The 25282-nt window shown below is 38.8% G+C and overlaps 1 pseudogene and 3 gene segments (V, D, J or C); all 4 read right to left on the bottom strand.

The window, feature by feature from the left end:
* Window positions 1–3615: 3615 nt before the first annotated feature.
* Window positions 3616–4073, bottom strand: LOC115363591 (Ig heavy chain V region XIG14-like). The segment is given in 2 exon segments: window positions 3616–3920; window positions 4031–4073. Coding segments are annotated over 2 exon segments (348 nt in total).
* A 10758-nt stretch (window positions 4074–14831) lies between these two features.
* Window positions 14832–15309, bottom strand: LOC115363582 (immunoglobulin heavy variable 3-30-3-like). The segment is given in 2 exon segments: window positions 14832–15151; window positions 15264–15309. Coding segments are annotated over 2 exon segments (366 nt in total).
* Window positions 15310–20533: 5224 nt separating this feature from the next.
* On the bottom strand, window positions 20534–20983 carry LOC115363584 (immunoglobulin heavy variable 3-21-like; annotated as a pseudogene).
* A 1664-nt stretch (window positions 20984–22647) lies between these two features.
* LOC115363586 (immunoglobulin heavy variable 3-23-like) lies at window positions 22648–23108 on the bottom strand. The segment is given in 2 exon segments: window positions 22648–22955; window positions 23066–23108. Coding segments are annotated over 2 exon segments (351 nt in total).
* Window positions 23109–25282: the final 2174 nt, after the last annotated feature.

The raw sequence follows: 25282 nt of genomic DNA, 5'->3' as shown, positions 1-25282 counted from the left end.
ACTTCTGTGAAAGATCTATATCAATTAGCAGGGGTGGACATTTTTTGAAATTTCTGCAGATAAGGAGCTGGGTCAAACCAAACATTATTAGGAACTATCCTACTATATCGGTAACTCCAATCGAAAAAGTTATTTTGAATACAAAGTCACAAAAAGGATTAATCTCAAAGTTATATAATGCTATGAAGAGTGGAAGAAATCATAACTCTGCTCAGCATAAACATGTGGGAAAGTGGGAAAGACGTTGGATATAATTATACGCTGGAAGAAAGGGAAGAACTACTGGAAAAGCACAAAAAACCCTGGTCAATACCAAACATAGACTTATGCAATTTAATATATTTCATCGTGTATATTATACCCTGCACAGATTCCATAAGTTCAACCCCAATACATCTTCTAAATGCCCAAGATGTAATGTAGATAATAGCGATCTCATTCACATGTTTTGGAGGTATATACCTTGGTCTCTTTTTGGAATAACATTTATGAATGAAATGAATGAATGAAAAAAAAAATATTTCGGTCATGTCATTTAAATTTACACTGTTTACCAGAAGAAATTAATAAATAAATAAACAAATAAATACACATTCTGTCAGTATAACTGAAAATAACCACAACCGAAAAGGCATAGGCTTATTTTGGTCTACCCTTCTTACCAGATCAGCTTGATCAGATCAAAATTAATCAGAACCTTAAACAAAATATTATAGCATTTTACACAAAAGATCCCAAATATAACTTCAGAATGGTATCAGAATCATCAAATACTTTTCTCATATTTTTCAAATACCTTATTTTTGAACAAGCGTTTAAATTCGGGGACTGACTGGCACATCTTCGATTCGTCATCTAGACCATTCCATAAATCCACACCCCTCACAGAAATACATTGATCTTTTATTTTGGTCCTGGATTTTATTTTCTCAATCATATGTTTCCCTCGGAGCTCGTATCTACATTCCTTTTTTTTTTAAAACATGCTGAATATTTTAAAGGTAACAGATTGTTATATGCCTTGTACATTATCAATGCTATTTTGTAGTCCACTAGGTCCATGAATTTGAAAGCCCTTAGTTTAATAAATAATCCATTTATAAATATCTGTTAGATATATCACAGAAAGAATTTACTCCACATCCACGCATATCATTATTAGGAGATGTAGAAATACTGAAAGATGTCAACAATGATGAAAAGAAATTAATACTATTAATGATGACAGCAGCGAAAAAATTAATCAACTGGAAATCCAATCATTCACCTCCAATTATACAATGGTGGAGAGAATTACTATCACATTGCATCCAGAAATAAAAAAAAACAAAAACAAACAAAAAAAAACAAACATGTATAGCATTGAAGGGCAACCAGCAAAGTTTAACAGGATATGGGGTAAACTTATCAATAACATACTAATAATAGAGGGACAGTTGTCGATATTAATGAATTAAGCTTTGTATGTGTTTGTTTTTGTTCTAGTTTTGTTTTTTGGATATTCTGACTTGTGACTATGATGGATTGTTGGTAACTGTGACAACTTGACCTGAGAAGATATGTACAATATAGGGAAGGGATGGGATAATGAAATGAAGAAGTTATTTCTATGTCTGTTTGTTTTTTTGACTGTATTGCCAAATGAAAAAACTCAATAAAGATATTTATATAAAAAAAGAAATGCACCACTTGAGTGCCACTACCACTTTTGTTGGACATATGTTTATATACAATGAAAAAAAGGCTATTCTGATTCTGAAAATAATGTAACTTTGTGGTCAAATTATGATTAAAAAAAACTTTATCACTCATCTCATACCAAGTGATAACACAAGCACAGAAACTTAACAGTTATGCATTCAAAGCTTAATAGAGGAAAATACACATAAGATAAAGATATCTCAGATTAATCTTCTTGGATTGGCTTATATTTCAACATGCACTAAGATCTACACCCAGTACAACATGTGTTTGTGTGTGTGGTTGAGTGATGCAGTGTGCAGGGTTTTTGTGCAGGTCTGCTGGTGGTTTGTATCTCTGTGGGACAGCGAACACAGTAATACACAGCTGTGTCCTCAGGCTGCAGATTCTGCCCTTTCATAGTCACCGTTCCAGCAGAAGTGTCTCTGCTGTAGCTGAATTTGTTTTTCAGAGCATCATTTTGACGAAGAGTGCCGCCACCCCACTGATGGAAAATCCACTCCATTGGTTTTCCTTTACAGTGTCTGACCCAACCTGTTGCATAGTTGTCATTAGTCAAGGCATAGCCAGAGGGCTGACAGGTGATGGACAAAGACTGTCCAGGCTGCACAACCACTGAGTCTGGCTGGATCAGATCAATACTGTACACACCTGTGGAGACAAACATCAGGATGATCCACATCATTCATGTCACTCTGCAGCCTTTATGATGGGTTTATTAGTAGGAATCCACTGAAAGCTACTCACAGGATCCAGCTGCCAGCAGCAGTATCACAGCTCCAGAGAACATGGTTTATGTTGAAGCTGATCTGATGTCAGCTCTTCTGTCCTCTGACTGACACACACACACATTTCTCCTCCTTATTTGCTGAGACTCACACACTCATTTGCATGTTGAGGAGAAAAAGTGTGATCATTTAATTATATTTGAATCAACAGCATAGAAATAAATAACCTCACAATGACATACATTTACAATGTATGTGCAATTTCTTATCAAATTCTCACAATAGGAATACTTGTAATTTAGACAAAAATGAAATTTCATAATTAATTTTGTTTTCTGGGGCTTTCTAGTATAGTGATTCACTAATGATGAATTGACGCATGAGATGAAAAAAAAAAACAAAACATTTTTGTGCAGTTGTTCAGTGAAGTCAAACCACTGAGCTCACTAATTTAATACACAGTCTGCAGCCTTCACTGAAAATTTCCTCACAATGACAAACTAAAACATGTGCACTTTTGTGACATTACATTTTCACAATATGATTTTTTTTTTTTTTTTTTTTTTTTTTTTTTCACAGTCTTAACACAGCTATTTAGGTACTAATGCAAAGTTAAAGACACTATATACCAAGTAAGCCTACTGGCACCACTTTCTTCAAATATCACAGTATTCATGATCAATATATGATCAGTATATAATTGTTGCATTACATCATTGCCAAACTGTGTCTGTTAATAAACAAATGAATATGATGTTTGTAGCTCTGTGTCTCCAGGGGACAGAGTCTCTTGCTCACACAAACACACAGCTGCATCTTCAATCCACACACTCTGTCCTCTAAGTGTCTGTGTTGGACTGGATGTGTCTGTGGTCACACTAAACATTCTTGTCACTTTGTCATTATAATGGAAATCAGACTGATTGATTTATGTTTTTAAAGAAAGAAGCACATAATTGTTCCACATATATGTAGTTGATAATAGTAAAACGCCCTGTCTGGACTCAAACCTGGCCCACTGTGAAAAGGACTTCTCCTGAATGGTACAGGAATTCATTTATGAAGCCACCAGGGAACAACATGGCATTAAATTCATCTGTGGTGTGAGGCTCCCTCCTCTGGTGGCTTCATGTTCCAATTGTTCTGGGACGGAGGGGTTTTTGTACAGCTCTACCAATGGTTTGTGTCACTGTGGATCTCTGGCACAATAATACACAGCAGTGTCTTCAGGCTGCACATTCTGTCCAGTTAGAGTCACTGTCTTGCTGGAAGAGTCTAAGGAAATACTGAACTTGTTTTTCAGTGAATCTTTGTAGTATTCATTGCCAGTATATTTCTGTCCAATCCACTCCAGTCCTTTCCCTGCAGGCTGTCTGATCCAAGCTGTCCAATAGCTGCTAAGAGAATACGAGACCTGACAGGTGATGGTCAGAGTTTGACCTGGCCGGACAGTGAGAGACGCTGGCTGTGTCAACGTTTCACATTTCACACCTGTGGAAGAGAAAATATTGAACATATCAGTGTAACTGACAGTGAAATAATAATAAAGAAGTGGTGCAGTGTGATGATAGAATGTGTGTTTGTCCCTCAAAGAGACTCACAGGATCCAGCAGCCAGCAGCAGCAGCAGAGCTACAGAGAACATGCTTGGTGTTGAAGGTCAACTGGTGGGAGCTTCTCTTGGTCTGCCTCAGCTGACAGTGTGATATCAAGTGTTTATAGCAGACTAGAAGGAAGTCAGCTTTGCATACAGCACAACACTCTCATGACAGAAAAGGAAGATGGGTTGGTGTGTAAGGAGTTTACAGTATGAATAGGCAATTTCTTTCTTTTCTTATAAAATATCAATGAAAAAGTTTATTCTCACAAGACCTTTAACAGCTAAGATATTTTGGCTCAGTTTTTAAAATTTATTTCGATAATTATGCCAAGCTTTATTATCTTGGCAAGCTTTGGAAAGACATCAAGTTTAGAAGAGTACACTATATGTAATTAGGCAGAAGAGGTTGGACAAGTGTTTCATTTGTATTTTTTTCTCCATCGTACATATGTGCATTTATGTATTTATGTCATCTATGCACATGAAAGTGTATACACGCAATCATCTTTTTCTTTTATAAACAAATATGTTCAATGTGATTTACCATCAGGAAAGGCAGTGGGGAGAAAGAGAATAACAGCTAAGGAGAAAAAAATCCCTGGACCCAGAATATGTGCAGCTCAGTTAGTGGGATTCACCAGGACTTTTGACGTCTGGCTGAGGCTCAGTGAGTGTCTGTCACTGACAGAGGAACATTACACGGTCAGTCAAACTGATATTTCAGAGGAATCCAATTTGAGAAAATAAAAAACAAATAAAAAATAAAATAAAAAAATAAATAAATATGAAAGCACCTCTCTTGACCAGATATGGCCTTTATTGAGTATTATACTCTAACCAGTCTTTTGTGCTGTGGTTCAAAAGTCAGGTAAGATTCAGTGACAGACTAGAGCTGATTGGAGTGTCTCACTAAGGAAATCAAGGAGAGACACAACGTTGTGTTGTCTGCCCTCTAATGAAAAAAAGAACCGCTGCATGATCTCAACAAATAATAATGTAACTCACCAGTGACTCCCCATCAGATAGAGAGATATTTTTGATTGGTATGTTCAACTGGTGTTTCCTTTATTCAGGGTTTGGGTGAATCATTCAGCAAGCAGAATGTTGCTATTGGTTTTGGTGGTTTGGTGAAAAATTCATCGTCATGATTTCATTGCTTAGATTTGTCCATCACCTATTTACGTGATATCGTGTTTATGATGCTCTGTCATGAAGGTAATATGATGTTTTCAACTTTGGTATAATTATTTGTTCTGGAAAAATCCTTAAAGTCACAGTCATAAAATGCTGCCGCCATAAGAGAGCAGTGAGGATGAGGACTGGAGGATTTTGTACAGCTGCTCCACCAACTCCAGTCACTGTGGCTCTCGAGCACAATAATAAACAGCAGAGTCTTCAGTCTTCAGACTGTTCATCTGGAGATACAGCTGCTGTCTGCTGTTGTCTCTGGAGATGGTGAACTGGCCTTGGACTGACTGGGAGTAGTAGATCTCATGACTATCATATCTGATAGCAGATATGATAGCAGATATCATTGCCATTTTTCTTATTGTGACATAGGTGTTACATAGAATTTTACATAACTTTTTTAAGACTAAAGGCCCGATGTGACATATATGTCACAGCAATGTTTTCCTAAGTTGTTTTATATGAGTTTCTTCAAAAAATGAGCTCAGAACAGGTCAAATACAGCAATTACATGTCATAAAACAATTTGCATTGTGAAATGAGTGGTGGATCACTTTATTGACAAAAGGCAAGCTTTTTGAAATTAGCTGCCTCTGTGAAATGTGCCAGCTATGCTGACCACCATGTTGGAAATGTTGTCATGGATACACAGACTCACATAACATGTCACATGACTGTACCAGGATGTTGAGTAGATGTCACTTAGGGACTTCATGAGTTAAAAATCAAACATAAACATGTATAAGGGGCTTTCTTCGTGAACCAAGCAACTGGACTGACAGCTGAGGATTTGATGGAGCTACAGCGACTGATGGTGAAAACACACTCCAGTCTGAAGACCAGGACTCACCTGTTCTAATAAAAACACTAGACCCAGAGTGTGTGCAGGTCACTTAGTGAGATTCATCATTGCACACCAGTTAGTGGGCTATAATGCTTATAATTATATCTGTGCTGCATAAAATGTGTTTCATTACTATTTAGTAAATAACCCTAAAGTCACCACTGTCTTAAAATGCATGATCTTATGTTAACTAACGCAGATTTACAGTATTCATGATCAGTATATTATTGTTGCATTGCATAATTGCCAAACTGTGTCTGTTAATAAACTCATGAATATGATGTTTGGCTGCATGTTTGTCTGATCTTCTTTGTCCATGTGAGCCACTTGTTTGTAGCTCTGTGTCTCCAGGGGACAGAGTCTCTTGCTCACAGAAACACATGGCATTAAATTAACCTGTGGTGTGAGGCTGCCTCCTCTGGTGGCTTCATGTTCCAAGTGTTCAGGGACTGAGGGGTTTTTGTACAGCTCTACCAATGGTTTGTGTCACTGTGGATATCTGGCACAATAATACACAGCAGTGTCTTCAGGCTGCACATTCTGTCCAGTTAGAGTCGCTGTGTTGCTGGAAGAGGCTAAGGAAATACTGAACTTGTTTTTCAGTGAATCTTTGTAATCTGGGCTGTTACCCACTCTACCCAATGCAATCCACTCCAGTGTTTTCCCTGCAGGCTGTCTGATCCAACCTGTCCAATAGGTACTAACAGAATAAGAGACCTGACAGGTGATGGTCAGAGTTTGACCTGGCTGGACAGTCAGAGACGCTGGCTGTGTCAACGTGTAACATTTCACACCTGTGGAAAACACAAACATTTTTTAAATCAAAGTATCCAGTTACATGGCATCAGAAGAGCTGCTGGTTTTGTAAATGTGATGTCAAATCCAGAGAGACTCACAGGATCCAGCAGCCAGCAGCAGCAGCAGAGCTACAGAGAACATGCTTGGTGTTGAAGGTCAACTGGTGGGAGCTTCTCTTGGTCTGCCTCAGCTGACAGTGTGATATCAAGTGTTTATAGCAGACTAGAAGGAAGTCAGCTTTGCATACAGCACAACACTCACATCACATAAAAGGAGGATGGACTGTCAATCAATTTTCTAACAATTTGTATAATTTTAACACCATGATTTGGTAACCAAGCCAGGCTGAATGATATTTGCATACCTTGGAATGAAATTGAAATTAGAAGAGTACACGATATCTAGTGAGGCAGGAGAGGCTGAAAAAGTATTTTATTGTTTTCTGCATAATATGTGCATGTATAGTATTTAAAACTCCTCATATCCTCATAATAATGGAGATTCTCCTCAACGTTTTCATTTTATTTTTCATCTTGATCAAATTCAACTAAGCGTTTTGTTCAACAACCCACATGGTGCTTTAAACTAATAGCCATAAAGTATCATATTCAAATATGTTCATTTGGGTTCAAATCTGCCCCATCAAGATTTTGTTAACCATTACAGTGCTGCAGTGCATGCTGGGAGGACCCTCAAATGATATTAAATGTTTGTGTGTGTGTGTGTGTGTGTGTGTGTGTGTGTGTGTGTGTGTGTGTGTGTTCTTAGTGTCATCACATGTCTGAGCTGCTGCTGCCCCCTGGTGATCTATGTAAAGATAAATTCATTGAGGTTTTTGTTCAGTTCCTCTGCTCATTCACATCACTGTGGCTCTTTGGCACAGAAATACACTGCAGAGTCCTCTGGCTTTAAGTTGGACAGTCTCATATACACCATGCTGTTGCTGTCATCTCTACTGATTTCTATGCGTCCTTGCACACTGCTTGTCTAAGTGTTGCGACTGGCATCAGAGTAACCGCTCCCTATCCATTCCAGTCCTTTTCCTGCAGGTTTTCTTATCCAGTTGATGCCACAGCAGCTGAAAGTGAAGCCAGTTCCCCTGCAGGAAAGACTGAGAGTTTCCCCAGGCTTTTTCATCACTGGACTGGAGGGAATGGACTCCATAGCCTGGCCATTCAAGTCTGACAGAGAACAAGGAGAAAAACACAGGGGAGAGAGAGAGAGAGAGAGAGAGAGAGAGAGAGAGAGAGAGAGAGAGAGAGAGAGAGAGAGAGAGAGAGTCAGAAGTAGTAAAACATAACAATCAGTATATTTGTCATTATGTCAGTATAGCAACATGAAACATGACAACTCACATGGCAGACAGAGAGCTGTGAGCAGGAGAGAGAGTTTGTCCATCATCCTTAGGTGAAGATGTGAACTCCACCTGCTCCACCCAAAAGAACAAGACAACAAGTCAGCAGGAGGACACAAGTACACACTCTGACACTCTGGATTTGCATGAGGAATTTAGGAGGGAGGGATTCTCTCTATCAGGAGAGAAGGAAAGTATCAGTGACTGTGCTGTCTTTGGCTAAGAAGGGGACATCATGCAAAGAAAGGGACTCTAAGGCGCATAGAAGGTGGATGGATACAAGGCCAAAAAAAGTTAAAATAAAGATGAATTTTAATATATATTAAATATATTATGTTTGGGATACCCCTTTCTGTTTTGCACATCACAAGTTTCCTTTTCACTGTGATTTGCATCAGGATTTCAGAAACAAGAGAAAGGTCATTTTAATTAATTAAATAAATTTGAATTCATTTGACTGGTGAGTAACAGTACAGATGATGTGAAAAGGACAGTCAATCAAAACAGACCCTGCTGTTGAGTAGGAGGGCAGCCACATTCAAAACTTGAAATTCAAAGTTTATGTGAATCAGGAAATAATGGAACAAAAAGGCTGAAACATCAGACACAGAATGAGGCAGGAGGCAACATGCTGCAGCAGACTGGCAGAGCAGCAAATATTTGTGTGACAATAATTACATCAAATATATTTAATAATGTTCATCAACAAATACATTGTACTACAAAATATTTGGATTAATTTTTACAAATGAAGCACCTCCTCTAAATTCAACTAAAAAACAAATGTGACACTGCCTAACTTTTATCTTATTCATTGAATTTGATTGGGCAAATAAATAAAAAACAAATACTTTCAGTTGTTAACTTAAATATCATGATTAAGTTTTGATTTATTGGTGAAATTCTCAAAACGTAAACAAAAACAAAATGCTCTGTGTATTTATTTGCCCGTCTATTAAAAAATGTAACTTTGTGGTTCAAATAGGATTAAACTTTGGTTATCTCATACCCAGTAAAAACACAAACATAGAAACACAACAATCATATGTTCAAAGCCTCTTAGAAGAAAAAAACACACACAGTTATTTCCTGCTAAAGACTTTTCTGTTCAGACAAATCTTTTTAGAGTGAATCATAAAAGAAGCTTATTCTTCAACATACACTAAGATCTACACCCAGTACAACATGTGTTTGTGTGTGTGGTTGAGTGATGCAGTGTGCAGGGTTTTTGTGCAGGTCTGCTGGTGGTTTGTATCTCTGTGGGATGGCGAACACAGTAATACACAGCTGTGTCCTCAGGCTGCAGATTCTGCCCTTTCATAGTCACCGTTCCAGCAGAAGTGTCTCTGCTGTAGCTGAATTTGTTCTTCAGAGCATCATTTTGATAAAAGTCGCCTCCACCCCACTGATGGAAAATCCAGTCCATTGGTTTTCCTTTACAGTGTCTGACCCAACCTGTTGCATAGCTGCTATCAGTCAAGGCATAGCCAGAGGGCTGACAGGTGATGGACAAAGACTGTCCAGGCTGCACAACCACTGAGTCTGGCTGGATCAGATCAATACTGTACACACCTGTGGAGACAAACATCAGGATGATCCACATCATTCATGTCACTCTGCAGCCTTTATGATGGGTTTATTAGTAGGAATCCACTGAAAGCTACTCACAGGATCCAGCTGGCAGCAGCAGTATCACAGCTCCAGAGAACATGGTTTATGTTGAAGCTGATCTGTTGTCAGCTCTTCTGTCCTCTGACACACACACACACACACACACATACACACACACACACTTCTCCTCCTTATGTGCTCGGACTCACACACTCATTTGCATGTTGAGGCGAAAAGGTGTGATCATTTAATTATATTTGAATCAACAGCATAGAAATAAATAACCTCAAAATGACATACAATTACAATGTATGTGCAATTTCTTATCAAATTTTCAAAAAAGGAATAGTTTGCATTTAGACAAAAATGAAATTTCAGAATGAATTTTGTTTTCTGGGACTTTGTAGACTAGTGATTCACTAACGATGAATTGACACATGAGATTAAAAAAAAAAAAAATCATTATTTTTGTGCAGATGGTCAGTGAAGTCAAACCACTGAGCTCACTAATTTAATGCACAGTCTGCAGCCTTCAATGAAAATTTCCTCACATTGACAAACTAAAACATGTGCACTTTCATGACATTACATTTTCCCAATATGTAAAAATGTGATGATGATTTATCATTTATGATGGGTTTATGATGGGTTTATTAGTAGGAATCCACTGAAAGCTACTCCCAGGATCCAGCTGGCAGCAGCAGTATCACAGCTCCAGAGAACATGGTTTATGCTGAAGCTGATCTGATGTCAGCTCTTCTGTCCTCTGACTGACACACACACACACACACACACACACACACACACACATTTCTCTTCCTTTTATGGTCAGACTTACACACTCATTTGTATATTGAGGAGAATAAGTGTGATCATTTAATCATATTTGAATAAACAGCATAGACTAAAATCAAACTCGCAATGACATACAGTTACAATTTAAGTGCAAATTTGTTTTTATCAGATTCTCACAATATGAATAGTTTTTATTTACCAATAATGAATTGATGCATGAGATGAAAAAAGTCCATGATTTTTTTGTGCAGTTGTTCAATGAAGTCAAACTACTGAGCTCACTAATTTAATACACAGTCTGCAGCATTCACTGAAAATTTCCTCAAAATGAAAAACTAAAACGTGCACTTTTTGTGACATTACATTTTCACAACATGTATTTTTTTTTTTTTAGTCACAGTCTTAACACAGCTATTTAGGAACTAATGCAAAGTTACAGACAGTATATATCAAGTAAGCCTACTGGCACCACTTCCTTCAAATACACTGACTAACACAGATTTAAAGTATTCATGATCAATATATAATTGTTGCATTGCATCATTGCCAAACTGTGTCTGTTAATAAACACATGAATATGATGTTTGGCTACATGTTTGTCTGATCTTCTTTCTCCATGTGAGCCACTTGTTTGTAGCTCTGTGTCTCCAGGGGACAGAGTCTCTTGCTCACAGAAACACACAGCTGCATCTTCACTCCACACACTCTGTCCTCTACGTGTCTGTGTTGGACTGGATGTGTCTGTGGTCACACTAAACATTCTTGTCACTTTGTCATTATAATGTCCATGATGTCTGATACACATCCCTCAGATCCACTGCTGGTTTCTCTGCAGGCGATGCTTTACAGTGTGGATAGTTCAAATGATTGTTGATAGTCTCTGACCCAACAATGGGTTACTCTCAGAAAAAATAAGCCAGAAATATTACCCAACTCGAAAAACACACAAATTGGGTCAAAATAAAATCCTTATAACCCAAGAAATGGTTATGGCTCTGGAAAAATAACCCAGAAATGTAACCCAACACAAGTAAAGCAGGAGTTGGGTTAAAGAAATAACCCAAGTGTCTTTAGAGTGCAGACCCAGGTGTTACATCATGTGACTGGTGGGAGGTTTAAGACTACGTTGACTACGTTTACATGCACACCATATTCCGGTTCGGGTCAATATTCCGGCTAAGGTAACTGCGCCGCGGCAACTGGAATATCCTGTTTACATGTTACTTGGCATGTTCCCATGTTTCGGTGTATTCCACTCTCTTACGTAATGCAACATTCAGCCACGGGGGGCAGCAGTACACGTATAGGCGTCTGGTCTGCCGGAAAAACAGACGAAGAAGTCTTCTTCTTTTTCTTCTGTCGCTAGTTCTATGTTTTCTCCCATCAATATCCTCCATGATATTTAAGTCTTTCATTAGCTGAAGGCGGACTGCAGTCTCCTGCTGCTGTTCGCCATGCTGTTCTCCATGCCATTTTCTCCGCTTGCAGGTAACCATAGCAACAAAGACGCCACAGAATTCCTTGCGAGTCGAGCATGCGCAGTCGTGACTGAATATTCCGGTTCGGGGCATTTTCCAACTAAGGTGTTTACATGCCCCAATATTCCGGTTGGAACAGGCATATGCCAGGGGTGTTATTCGGAATTCTCTCCAACCGGAATATGATCTTAATCGGGTTCGTGCGTGTTTACATGACACGTGCGCAACCGGAATATTGCGAATATTCCGGTTAATAGGCCTACAGGAATAAGGTGTGCTTGAACGTGCTTCTAAATGGATGCAATGTTCAAACTGTTGTTTTACTATATAGACAGAGGACTTCAATCTGAAAGGACATCTTTTGTTGTTAGTATTTTATTAAAGATATATTAACCTTTTATTTTTTTTTTCAAATGGATGTTTTTTTTTTTGTTTGTTTGTTATTCAAAAATAATTTCCATAAAAAGCGAAAAGAGAGTTGACCCTATCTCAAAACTGGCAGTGGCAGTAAAGACAAAAATGCTGGTGTTTCAGGTGAACTGGTGGGAATATCGCAAGTAAGGTTAAAAACAAAGTTGATTGGACTTGATAGTAGGATTTCAGAAGACATTTTGGTGTTAACAATCATCATGAAGAGTCGCTGGAGTCACCTGGTGTTAAGTGTGGTCGACCGTTGTCGCATGAGGTCAAGTGTGATTGGTGTTTCAATCTCCTGGGAAGGGATGAATGGACAACATTGTAAATGGGAGATAGGTGATGTCTGAGGCCTCCTCGGTGGGAATCTCAGAAGGCCAGAAAAGTGCAGAGATTTATTCAAAAATAAGTAAAAAGGAAAAAAAAGATGTTGACATGAAAGATATAGAAAAGACTGACAACAAATTTAGGAATCACTGTAAAAATGTTGAGAGCAAAACCTTTTTGTTTTTTGATATAGAGTCACTCTTGGTGTTGCCATAAACATCAAGAAAACAGTTTAACTAAATTTAATGACTTATGAATTAAATCAGTGCTTCATAAAACACTACTATATATTTTTTTTCAGTCATTAAAAGATTATTTTGACCCTCAAAGATTTTTTTCCCTGTCCTGCAAACAAATACACTGAGCAGTTTTTTTTTTTTTTTTTTTTTTTTTTTTTAACTCAGGGAAGTGGCCTTGAATGTGTTGGTGGTGTGAGGCTGCCTCCTCTGGTGGCTTCATGTTCCAAGTGTTCAGGGACTGAGGGGTTTTTGTACAGCTCTACCAATGGTTTGTGTCACTGTGGATCTCTGGCACAATAATACACAGCAGTGTCTTCAGGCTGCAGATTCTGTCCAGTTAGAGTCACTGTCTTGCTGGAAGAGGCTAAGGAAATACTGAACTTGTTTTTCAGTGAATCTTTGTAGTATTCTGCTCCAGTTGCTTTCATTCCAATCCACTCCAGTCCTTTCCCTGCAGGCTGTCTGATCCAAGCTGTCCAATAGCTGCTAAGAGAATACGAGACCTGACAGGTGATGGTCAGAGTTTGACCTGGCTGGACAGTCAGAGACGCTGGCTGTGTCAAGGTTTCACATTTCACACCTGTGGAGGAGAAAATATTCAACATATCAATGTATCTGACAGTGGAATAATAATAAAGAAGTGGTGCAGTGTGATGATAGAGTGTGTGTTTGTCCCTCAAAGAGACTCACAGGATCCAGCAGCCAGCAGCAGCAGCAGAGCTACAGAGAACATGCTTGGTGTTGAAGGTCAACTGGTGGGAGCTTCTCTTGGTCTGCCTCAGCTGACAGTGTGATATCAAGTGTTTATAGCAGACTAGAAGGAAGTCAGCTTTGCATACAGCACAACACTCACATCACATAAAAGCAGGATGGACTGTGGCATTACAAGCATTTAAATCATGGATTGCCAATTGTTGTCTCTTCTTATGAAGAAGGAACAACAAACTGTTCATTTTTCTCCACTTTTTAACAATTAAACAGAAAAATTGGCTTTGTTTTTAAATGATGAATTGGTACCTAATCCAGGCTAAAATATTTGCATATTTTGGAAAGCAAATAAGTTTAGAAAATATGAGGTGAGGAAGGAGAGGCTGGAAAACTCCTTTTTTTCCCCTACCTAGTATGTATAAGTATGTATATAAAACTCTTTGTATGTATAGAGGAGTTTGTAGAAATGCAACTTGTTTTGGAGTATCTAATCTGCTTTGTGGTGAAAATGGAAAAAAAAAAATACAAAAATAACTTGCATATGTTAATGACTTCAAGAGCACCATCAAGAGGTGAAAACAAGAATCTTTAACACCCTGAACTTTCTGCAAATCGGGAGAGTTTTAATTTCACTCCTGTGCTTTAATGTCATCCATAATTTTGAAAACATTGCATCCCAGCTTATAACTTCTTTTCCCTTGTTTGGCCTTCTCTACGGTTTCCTTATGTCTGATCACTGACTGTGACTGTTGAAGTCCTTATCATGTTAGACTGGCATCACACCTCCTTCTGATTTTTTCATCTTTTCTTTACAGAAATAGTCTTACAGTAATCATATTCAAATATGTTCATTTGGGTTCAAATCTGCTCCACAAAGAGTTTGTTGGACATATTAACCATTCCAGTGCTGCAGTGCATGTTGGTAAGCTGCCTCTAAGTGTGTGTGATTAGTGTCATCACCACATGTCTGATCTGCTGCTGCCCCCTGGTGATCTTTGTAAAAATAAATTGATTGAGGTTTTTGTTCAGCTCCTCTGCTCATTCACATCACTGTGGCTCTTTGGCACAGAAATACACTGCAGAGTCCTCTGGCTGTAAGTTGGACAGTCTCATATACACCATGCTGTTGCTGTTATCTCTGGTGATTTCAATACGTCCTTGCACACTGCTGGCATAATTTGTTACACTTGCATCATAGATAATAAGCCCCATCCATTCCAGTCCTTTTCCTGCAGGTTGTCTTATACAGTGCATAGCAAAGCTGCTGAAAGTGAAGCCAGTTCCCCTGCAGGAAAGACTGAGAGTTTCCCCAGGCTTTTTCAGCACTGGACTGGAGGGAATGGACTCCAGAGCCTGGCCATTCAAGCCTGACAGAGAACAAGGAGAAAAACACAGGGGAGAGAGAGGGAAATATAATAAGAATGAGTTCAGTATATTTGTCATTATGTCAGTATAGCAACATGAAACATGACAACTCACATGGCAGACAGAGAGCTGTGAGCAGGAGAGAGAGTTTGTCCATCATCCTGAGGCTGAAGATGTGGACTCAGCTGCTCCACCCAAAAGAACAAGACAACAAGTCAGCAGGAGGACACAAGTACACACTCTGACACTCTGGATTTGCATGGGGAATTTAGGAGGGAGGGACTCTCTCTATCAGGAGAGAAGAAAAGCATTAGTGACTGTGCTGTCTTTGGCTAAGAAGGGGACATCATGCAATGAAAGGGACTGTAAGGCGCATAGAGGGTGGATGGATATAAGGTCCAAAAAAGTTAAAATAAAGATGAATTTTAATATATATAAAATCCATTGTGTTTAGGATACCCCTCTCTTTTATTACACCAAATACATTTAATAATGTTCATCAAGAAATACATTGTGCTACAAAATATTTGGATAAATTTTCACAAATGAAGCACCTCCTCTAAATTCAATTAAAAAACAAATGTGACACTGCCTAACTTTTATCTTATTCATTGGATTTGGTTGGGCAAATAAATTAAAAAACAAATACTTTCAGTTGTTAACTTAAATATCATGATTAAGTTTTGAGTTATTGGTGAAATTCTCAAAATGTAAACAAAAATAAAATGCTCTGTGTATTTATTTGCCCGTCTATTAAAAAATGTAACTTTGTGGTTCAAATAGGATTAAACTTTGGTTATCTCATACCCAGTAAAAACACAAACATAGAAACACAACAATCATATGTTCAAAGCCTCTTAGAAGAAAAAAAAAAAAAAAACACACACATTTATTTCCTGTTTCTCCTGTTCCTGTCCTTTCCTTTTCTGTTCAGACAAATCTTTTTAGAGTGAATCATAAAAGAAGCTTATTCTTCAACATACACTACGATCTACACCCAGTACAACATGTGTTTGTGTGTGTGTTTGAGTGATGCAGTGTGCTGGGTTTTTGTGCAGGTCTGCTGGTGGTTTGTATCTCTGTGGGACAGCGAACACAGTAATACACAGCTGTGTCCTCAGGCTGCAGATTCTGCCCTTTCATAGTCACCGTTCCAGCAGAAGTGTCTCTGCTGTAGCTGAATTTGTTCTTCAGAGCATCATTTTGAGGAAAGCTGCCTCCACCCCACTGATGGAAAATCCAGTCCATTGGTTTTCCTTTACAGTGTCTGACCCAACCTGTTGCATAGCTGTTATCAGTCAAGGCATAGCCAGAGGGCCGACAGGTGATGGACAAAGACTGTCCAGGCTGCACAACCACTGAGTCTGGCTGGATCAGATCAATACTGTACACACCTGTGGAGACAAACATCAGGATGATCCACATCACTCATGTCACTCTGCAGCCTTTATGATGGGTTTATTAGTAGGAATCCACTGAAAGCTACTCACAGGATCCAGCTGCCAGCAGCAGTATCACAGCTCCAGAGAACATGGTTTATGTTGAAGCTGATCTGATGTCAGCTCTTCTGTCCTCTGACTGACACACACACACATTTCTCCTCCTTTTGTGCTCAGACTCACACACTCATTTGCATATTGAGGAGAATAAGTGTGATCATTTAATTATATTTGAATAAACAGCATAGACTAAAATTAAACTCGCAATGACATACAGTTACAATATAAGTGCATTTTTTTTAATCAAATTCTCACAATAGGAATAGTTTTTATTTACCAACTATGAATTGATGCATGAGATGAAAAAAGTCCATGATTTTTTGTGCAGTTGTTCAGTGAAGTCAAACCACTGAGCTCACTAACTTAATACACAGTCTGCAGCCTTCAATGAAAATTTCCTCAAAATGAAAAACTAAAACATGCACTTTTTGTGACATTACATTTTCAGAACATGTAATTTTTTTTTTTTTTTTTTTTTTTTTTTTAGTCACAGTCTTAACACAGCTATTAGGAACTAATGCAAAGTTACAGTATATATCAAGTAAGCCTACTGGCACCACTTTCTTCAAATACATTGACTAACACAGATTTAAAGTATTCATGATCAATATATAATTGTGACATTGCATCATTGCCAAACTGTGTCTGTTAATAAACACATGAATATGATGTTTGGCTGCATGTGTGTCTGATCTTCTTTCTCCATGTGAGCCACTTGTTTGTAGCTCTGTGTCTCCAGGGGACAGAGTCTCTTGCTCACACAAACACACAGCTGCATCTTCAGTCCACACACTCTGTACTCTAAGTGTCTGCGTTGGACTGGATGTGTCTGTGGTCACACTAAACATTCTTGTCACTTTGTCATTATAATGGAAATCAGACTGATTGACTTATGTTTTTAAGGAAAGAAGCACATAATTATTCCACATATATGTAGTTGCTAATAGTAAAACATCCTGGCTGGACTCAAACCTGGCCAACTGAATTCATTTTTGAAGCCACCAGGGAACCACATGGCATTAAATTAATCTGTGGTCTGAGGCTGCCTCCTCTGGTGGCTTCATGTTCCAAGTGTTCAGGGACTGAGGGGTTTTTGTACAGCTCTACCAATGCTTTGTGTCACTGTGGATCTCTGGCACAATAATACACAGCAGTGTCTTCAGGCTGCACATTCTGTCCAGTTAGAGTCACTGTGTTGCTGGAAGAGTCTACCGAAATACTGAACTTGTTTCTCAGTGATTGTTTGTATGCTTGATCTCCTGTATATTTGCTTCCAATCCACTCCAGTCCTTTCCCTGCAGGCTGTCTGATCCAAGCTGTGTAATAGCTGTCAACAGAATAAGAGACCTGACAGGTGATGGTCAGAGTTTGACCTGGCCGGACAGTCAGAGACGCTGGCTGTGTCAACGTTTCACATTTCACACCTGTGGAAAACACAAACATTTTTTAAAACAAACTATCCAGTTACATGGCACCAGAAGAGCTGCTGGTTTTGTAAATGTGATGTCAAATCCAGAGAGACTCACAGGATCCAGCAGCCAGCAGCAGCAGCAGAGCTACAGACAACATGATTTGTGTTGAAGCTGAACTGGTGGGAGCTGCTCTTCCTCTTTTCTTTCAACTTCCAGCCTCATATCAACTCTTTATAGCAGAGGAACCAGGAAGGACACTTTGCATACAATCAAACATACGACTGAAGAGGATCTGCTCAGCAGTGGATCTAAACTGAAGTCGTTTTGTCTATAGTCTTACAGCCGTCTAATCTAATTATGTCTTTGTCTGCAATAATGGTCAGTGTGTGATTCATTGTTTTCCACCTTTTTCTCTTTAATCAGTTCCTGTTCTGGTAACAACTCATATCCTGTTGTATAGTTCTAGTTGTATGGAAGCCTGTCAAGGATACAATTCGAATGCTACTAAATCTTTATTAATATCACTCCAACATGTCCACTGAAATTTACTGTGCTCAATTTTTTCACTTGAAATGATTTGACATGATTTGATCGTAGAAACAGTAGCTACTTTGTGAAAATGCATTGTTGTATGGGAATGTCATTAATAGATGCTATATTTCATTATCATTGTTATTTTCAGCTCTATGGATGAAAACAATAATCCAGGAGCTGAATAATCCCACGCTGAGTGTACTGGTGGTAAATAGAGGAAGTAGTTTTTGTACGTCTTTCCTATGACTGTCTCTCACTGTGTCTGTTCGGTGATACACGGCTGTGTCCTCAGTCTTCAGACTGTTCATCTGGAGATACACCTCACTGCTGGAGTCGTCTCTGGAGATGGTGAATCGACCCTGGACTGACTGGGAGTAGTAGATAGGATAACTAGCTGTGTGTATAAAGGCGATACACTCCAGTCCTTTACCAGGAGCCTGTCTGATCCAGCTCCACACTGAGCTTGAAAAGCTAAATCCAGAGGTTGTGCTGGTGAGTTTGTGGGATCCTCCAGGCTTTTTAACCACTGGTTCAGACTCTGTTATGGTTTGAGCCTCAACACCCATAGAAACCAACACAGCAACCACCAGTAGCATTACTTTTCTGTGAGCCATGTCTGCAATGTGATCAGTATGTCCTCAAATCCATGAAACTCCGATAAATATGACATGAACTGAATCTCTGAGAGAATTTGTTTACTGCAAGCTCCTCCCCTCAGTTTCAGGGTTTCTGATTCAATTCAAATGAATGAACACAGTACGATCCAAAGTAAGATGGCCTGATAAAGTTCATCAACCTAATAATAGTCCATTGAAATTGAAATTCAGTAACAGAAATGTTTTATTTTAAGGTTGTACTTGATTTGTAATTTGTTCCTTTTATAGAGAAATTATATTTATACCTACTTAAATATTTATTTATGTTAGTATATTTATTAAATTTGCATTGATATTTATTGTTTCAGTACATTCAGATCTTTGTGTTCAGGACATTTACATTCTATGTTAAACATGTTCTAAAATAGTTGAATATGCTTTTCTATCTATAATTCAGCATTTTTTGCCCATATACCTTGTTTTGCATATGATAGTAATTACTCTCAGTCAGCTGGTTTAGCATGACAGAGTTTTAATGGTTTCAGTGTTTGTGTGTTGCTGGAAGCCATGGACACACACAGTAACCTGCAGCCTGTAGAGGAAGCAGCTGCTCAGGAACTGAAATCTGTGTGACAACATGTCAGAAAAGACACTTTATATGCAAAACAATGAAATCTTCATTGAATGATACAGAATATCCATCAGTCAAAACCATCAGTCACATTTTGCCCTTCATGATGTTTCGGAGCAATCAGGCTTAACAAATATCAGAAACTGTCAGCACATATCACTGTGGTCAGGTTATGATCATGTTGTAGTCTGAGTATTAAACTCTAGCCAGTCTTTATGCTCCAAGGCTCCAAAGTCATTTAAGACTCATGAGAAACCTGGAGCTGAAGGAAGAGACAAACATTTGCTGCCCTCTAATGTTTCAAAGAAGAACTGCAGCATAATTTCTACTACAAAATAATGTCACTCACTTTTCACTCCATCATGTACAGAGATGGATGTGGTTGAAATTTGTACAGAAATGTACTTTATTTATATTTTCAGTGATGCTTTCAGTGACCAAAGTGTTGTTCTGGGTTTGGTAGTTTTGTGAAAAAAGCATAATCGTGATTTGATCATTTAAATTTGTTCATGAAATATTTAGGAAATATCAAATTATGTTTATGATGTGTTCAAATCATTTGTTGTGATTATTTGTTATGAATTATTTTTCTTTTTGTAAACATACATTTAAAGCTTTCAGTGCTGCTCAGATGTAGGAATGTTGTTGATCTGACAGAGCAGTGAGGATGAGGACTGGGGGATTTTGTCCAGCTGCTCCACCAACTCCAGTCACTGTGGCTGTCGAGCACAATAATAAACAGCAGAGTCTTCAGTCTTCAGACTGTTCATCTGCAGATACAGCTGCTGTCTGCTGTTGTCTCTGGAGATGGTGAACCGGCCTTGGAATGACTGGGAGTAGAAGATCTCACTACTATCACCGTTGATAATTGCAATCCACTCCAGTCCTTTTCCAGGAGCCTGTCTGATCCAGTTCATCCAGTAGCTGCTGAGTGTGAATCCAGAGGCTGTGCAAGTCAGTGTGTGAGACTCTGCAGGCTTTTTAACCACTGGTTCAGATTGTGTCAGAGTCTGACCATCAACACCTGGCAACACAAAACAGAAAAGCATCACATGCATGAAGTACGGATTTGAATGAAGACGCTGTGAAATCCTGGTGAGTGAAAATGTTCACCTGCCCAGCAGAGAGTTAAAAGCAGCAGTCCTGTCTTATAGCCCATCATGTTCAAGTGTGTGGCCACTGTTGTCTGTCATCCTCTCTGCAGTCACATAAGTAGAGATGGGAGACATCAAAGTTTTGCATTGACTCCTCCTCACAGGGAGGGACGACAGCACTGCAGTGGATCAGTGTCTCAGTTCTTATTTCATGCAGTGGAGAATGAATGTTCACTGTACAGAGTGACTAATGCAATAAAATGTGACCCACAGGTAATCAAACATGCTTGGCTACACTAGAAACACAGTTAGCATCAATCATGTGAACTGGGGTCAGCAATGTTAGCTCAGAGTTTCTGTTGCTGAAAACAGATTTTCAAGATTTTGTATGAAACAGCATTAACATTATTTCTTGGAGTTAAATGATGTGAGTTAAGACAAATTTTTCATACATTTTCAGATTTGAGTATGGGCAGGTAAGGAGAATTGTTCACTACTATTTGCTCCAAGCACCCAATATGTCTCTATATGTTATGTGGATTTTTTTTTTTACAGCTGCTCATTCAATATTTTTCACTGTGTCTGACAAGCAAAAGAATAAATAGTAAAATCAGACCAAAGAGCCTCCTATTGTTCACTACAGAAGATGAGATGGTGAACCAAGCAACTGGACTGACAGCTGAGGATTTGATGGAGCTACAGCGACTGATGGTGAAAACACACTCCAGTCTGCAGACCAAGACTCACCTGTTCTAATAAAAACACTGGACCCAGAGGATGTGCAGGTCACTTAGTGAGATTCATCATAGCACACCAGTTAGTGGGCTTTTCTCCTTGTAGTTTGTTCCTTCTTTGTCTCAAATCCAACAAGCCCAGAAGCTGCCACTGGACACAGAGGATGAAGTGGGAAACTACATTAAATAAAGCTTGTTGAAGTGGAAATTACTTGCATCATGCAACATAAATGCTTATACTTATATCACTGTGCTGTATCAAATGTGTTTCATTACTATTTAGTAAATAAGCCTCAAGTTGCCACTGTGTTAAAATGCATGATCTTATGTTAACTAACACAGATTCACAGTATTCATGATCAATATACAATTTTTGCTTTACATAGTTGCAAAACTGTGTCTGTTAATAAACCCATGAATATGATGTTTGGCTGCATGTTTGTCTGATCTTCTTTCTCCATGTGAGCCACTTGTTTGTAGCTCTGTGTCTCCAGGGGACAGAGTCTCTTGCTCACACAAACACACAGCTGCATCTTCAGTCCACACACTTTGTCCTCTAAGTGTCTGTGTTGGACTGGATGTGTCTGTGGTCACACTAAACATTCTTGTCACTTTGTCATTATAATGTCAATGATGTCTGATACACATCCCTCAGATCCACTGCTGGTTTCTCTGCAGGTGATGCTTTACAGTGTGGATAGATCAGCTGATTGTTGAAAGACTATCCACAGACTGAGTGGCTTATGTTTTGAAGGAAAGAAGCACATAATTATGAAACATATATGTAGTTGCTAATACTAAAACGCCTGGGCTGGACTCAAACCTGGCCCACTGTGAAAAGGACTTTCCTGAATGGTACATGAATTCATTTTTGAAGCCACCAGGGAACCACATGGCATTAAATTAATCTGTGGACTGAGGCTGCCTCCTCTGGTGGCTTCATGTTCCAAGTGTTAAGGGACTGAGGGGTTTTTGTACAGCTCTACCGATGGTTTGTGTCACTGTGGCTCTCTGGCACAATAATACACAGCAGTGTCTTCAGGCTGCAGATTCTGTCCAGTTAGAGTCGCTGTGTTGCTGGAAGAGTCGAAGGAAATACTGAACTTGTTTTTCAGTGAATCTTTGTAGTATGTGCTGTAGCCCACTCCACCCCATGCAATCCACTCCAGTCCTTTCCCTGCAGGCTGTCTGATCCAAGCTGTGGCATAGTCACTAACAGAATAAGAGACCTGACAGTTGATGGTCAGAGTTTGACCTGGCCGGACAGTCAGAGACGCTGGCTGTGTCAACGTTTCACATTTCACACCTGTGGAGGAGAAAATATTCAACATATCAGTGTATTTGACAGTGGAATAATAATAAAGAAGTGGTGCAGTGTGATGATAGAGTGTGTGTTTGTCCCTCAAAGAGACTCACAGGATCCAGCAGCCAGCAGCAGCAGCAGAGCTACAGAGAACATGCTTGGTGTTGAAGGTCAACTGGTGGGAGCTTCTCTTGGTCTGCCTCAGCTGACAGTGTGATATCAAGTGTTTATAGCAGACTAGAAGGAAGTCAGCTTTGCATACAGCACAACACTTACATGACATAAAAGGAGGGTGGATTGTTGCATTACAAGCATTTAAAGCATGAATTGCCAATTTTTGTCTTTTCTTATGAAGTAGGAACTACAAACTGTTTTTTACTGTTATTTACTCCAATTTTTAACAATTTTACAGAAAAATTAGCTTTTTTTTTTTTTTTTTAATGATAAATTGGTACCTAATCCAGGCTGAATTATTTGCATGCTTTGGAAAGGAATTAAGTTTAGAAAATATGAAGCAAGCAAGGAGAGGCTGAAAAACTCTGTTGGTTTTGTTCTACCTAGTACAGTATGTATAAGTATGTATTTAAAACTCCATATATGTAAACAGGACTTTGTAGAAATGCAATTTTTGGACAGGATCTAATCTGCTGTGTGGTGAAAATAAAATAAAATAAAATAAAATAAAATAAAAATACAACATTGACTGTGATATGTTAATTACTTCAAGAGCACCATCAAGAAGTGACAACAAGAATCTTTAACACCCTGAACTTTCTGCAAACAGGGAGAGTTTTAATTTCACTCCTGTGCTTTAATGTCATCTTTAATTTCCAAAACACTCAGAGGCTTATGTCCTCTCTTCCCTTGTTCGACCTGCCCTACAACGTCCTTATGTCTGATAGATGACTATGACTGTTGAAGTCCTTATCATGTAGACAGGCATCACATCTCCTTCTCTTCTTTTGTTTAGTTTTCCTTCACAGTAATAGTATTACATTAATTTCTTAATTAATTCATACATTAATTTCTAAGTGTGTCTGTGTTTGTGACTTGCATCAGGATTTCAGAAACAATACTGTTGGAAAATCCACTCCATTGGTTTTCCTTTACAGTGTCTGATCCGACCTGTTGCATAGCTGCTATCAGTCAAGGCATAGCCAGAGGGCCGACAGGTGATGGACAAAGACTGTCCAGGCTGCACAACCACTGAGTCTGGCTGGATCAGATCAATACTGTACACACCTGTGGAGACAAATATCAGGATGATCCACATCATTCATGTCACTCTGCAGCCTTTATGATGGGTTTATTAGTATAAATCCACTGAAAGCTACTCACAGGATCCAGCTGCCAGCAGCAGTATCACAGCTCCAGAGAACATGGTTTATGTTGAAGCTAATCTGATGTCAGCTCTTCTGTCCTCTGACTGACACACACACACACACACAAATTTCCTCATAATGAAAAACTAAAACGTGTGCACTTTTGTGACATTACATTTTCACAATATGTACATTTTTTTTGTTTTGTTTTGTTTTTTGTTTTTTGTTACAGTATTAAGACAGCTATTTAGGAATTAATTCAAAGTTAAATACACTATATACCAAATAAGCCTACTGGCACCACTTTCTTCAAATACATTGACTGACACAGATTTACAATATTCATGATAAATATATAATTGTTGCATTACATCATTGCCAAACTGTGTGTGTTAATAAACACATGAATATGATGTTTGGCTGCATGTTTGTCTGATCTTCTTTGTCCATGTGAGCCACTTGTTTGTAGCTCTGTGTCTCCAGGGGACAGAGTCTCTTGCTTACACAAACACACAGCTGCATCTTCAGTCCACACACTCTGTCCTCTAAGTGTCAGTGTTGGACTGGATGTGTCTGTGGTCACACTAAACATTCTTGTCACTTTGTCATTATAATGGAAATCAGACTGATTGACTTATGTCAACTTATGTCAAAGAAGCACATAATTGTTCCACATATATGTCGTTGATAATAGCAAAACGCCCTGGCTGGACTCAAACCTGGCCCACTGTGAAAAGGACTTCTCCTGAATGGTACATGAATTCATTTTTGAAGCCAACAGGGAACCACATGGTGTTAAATTAATCTGTGGACTGAGGCTGCCTCCTCTGGTGGCTTCATGTTCCAAGTGTTCAGGGACTGAGGGGTTTTTGTACAGCTCTACCAATGGTTTGTGTCACTGTGGATCTCTGGCACAATAATACACAGCAGTGTCTTCAGGCTGCACATTCTGTCCAGTTAGAGTCACTGTCTTGCTGGAAGAGTCTGAGGACATACTGAACTTGTTTT

This window comes from Myripristis murdjan, chromosome 8 (genome assembly GCF_902150065.1).
Source record: "Myripristis murdjan chromosome 8, fMyrMur1.1, whole genome shotgun sequence".
NCBI classification, from domain to species: Eukaryota; Metazoa; Chordata; class Actinopteri; order Holocentriformes; family Holocentridae; genus Myripristis; species Myripristis murdjan.
Note: the sequence above shows the minus strand (reverse complement) of the source record. Positions and strands in the feature narration are given on the sequence as shown.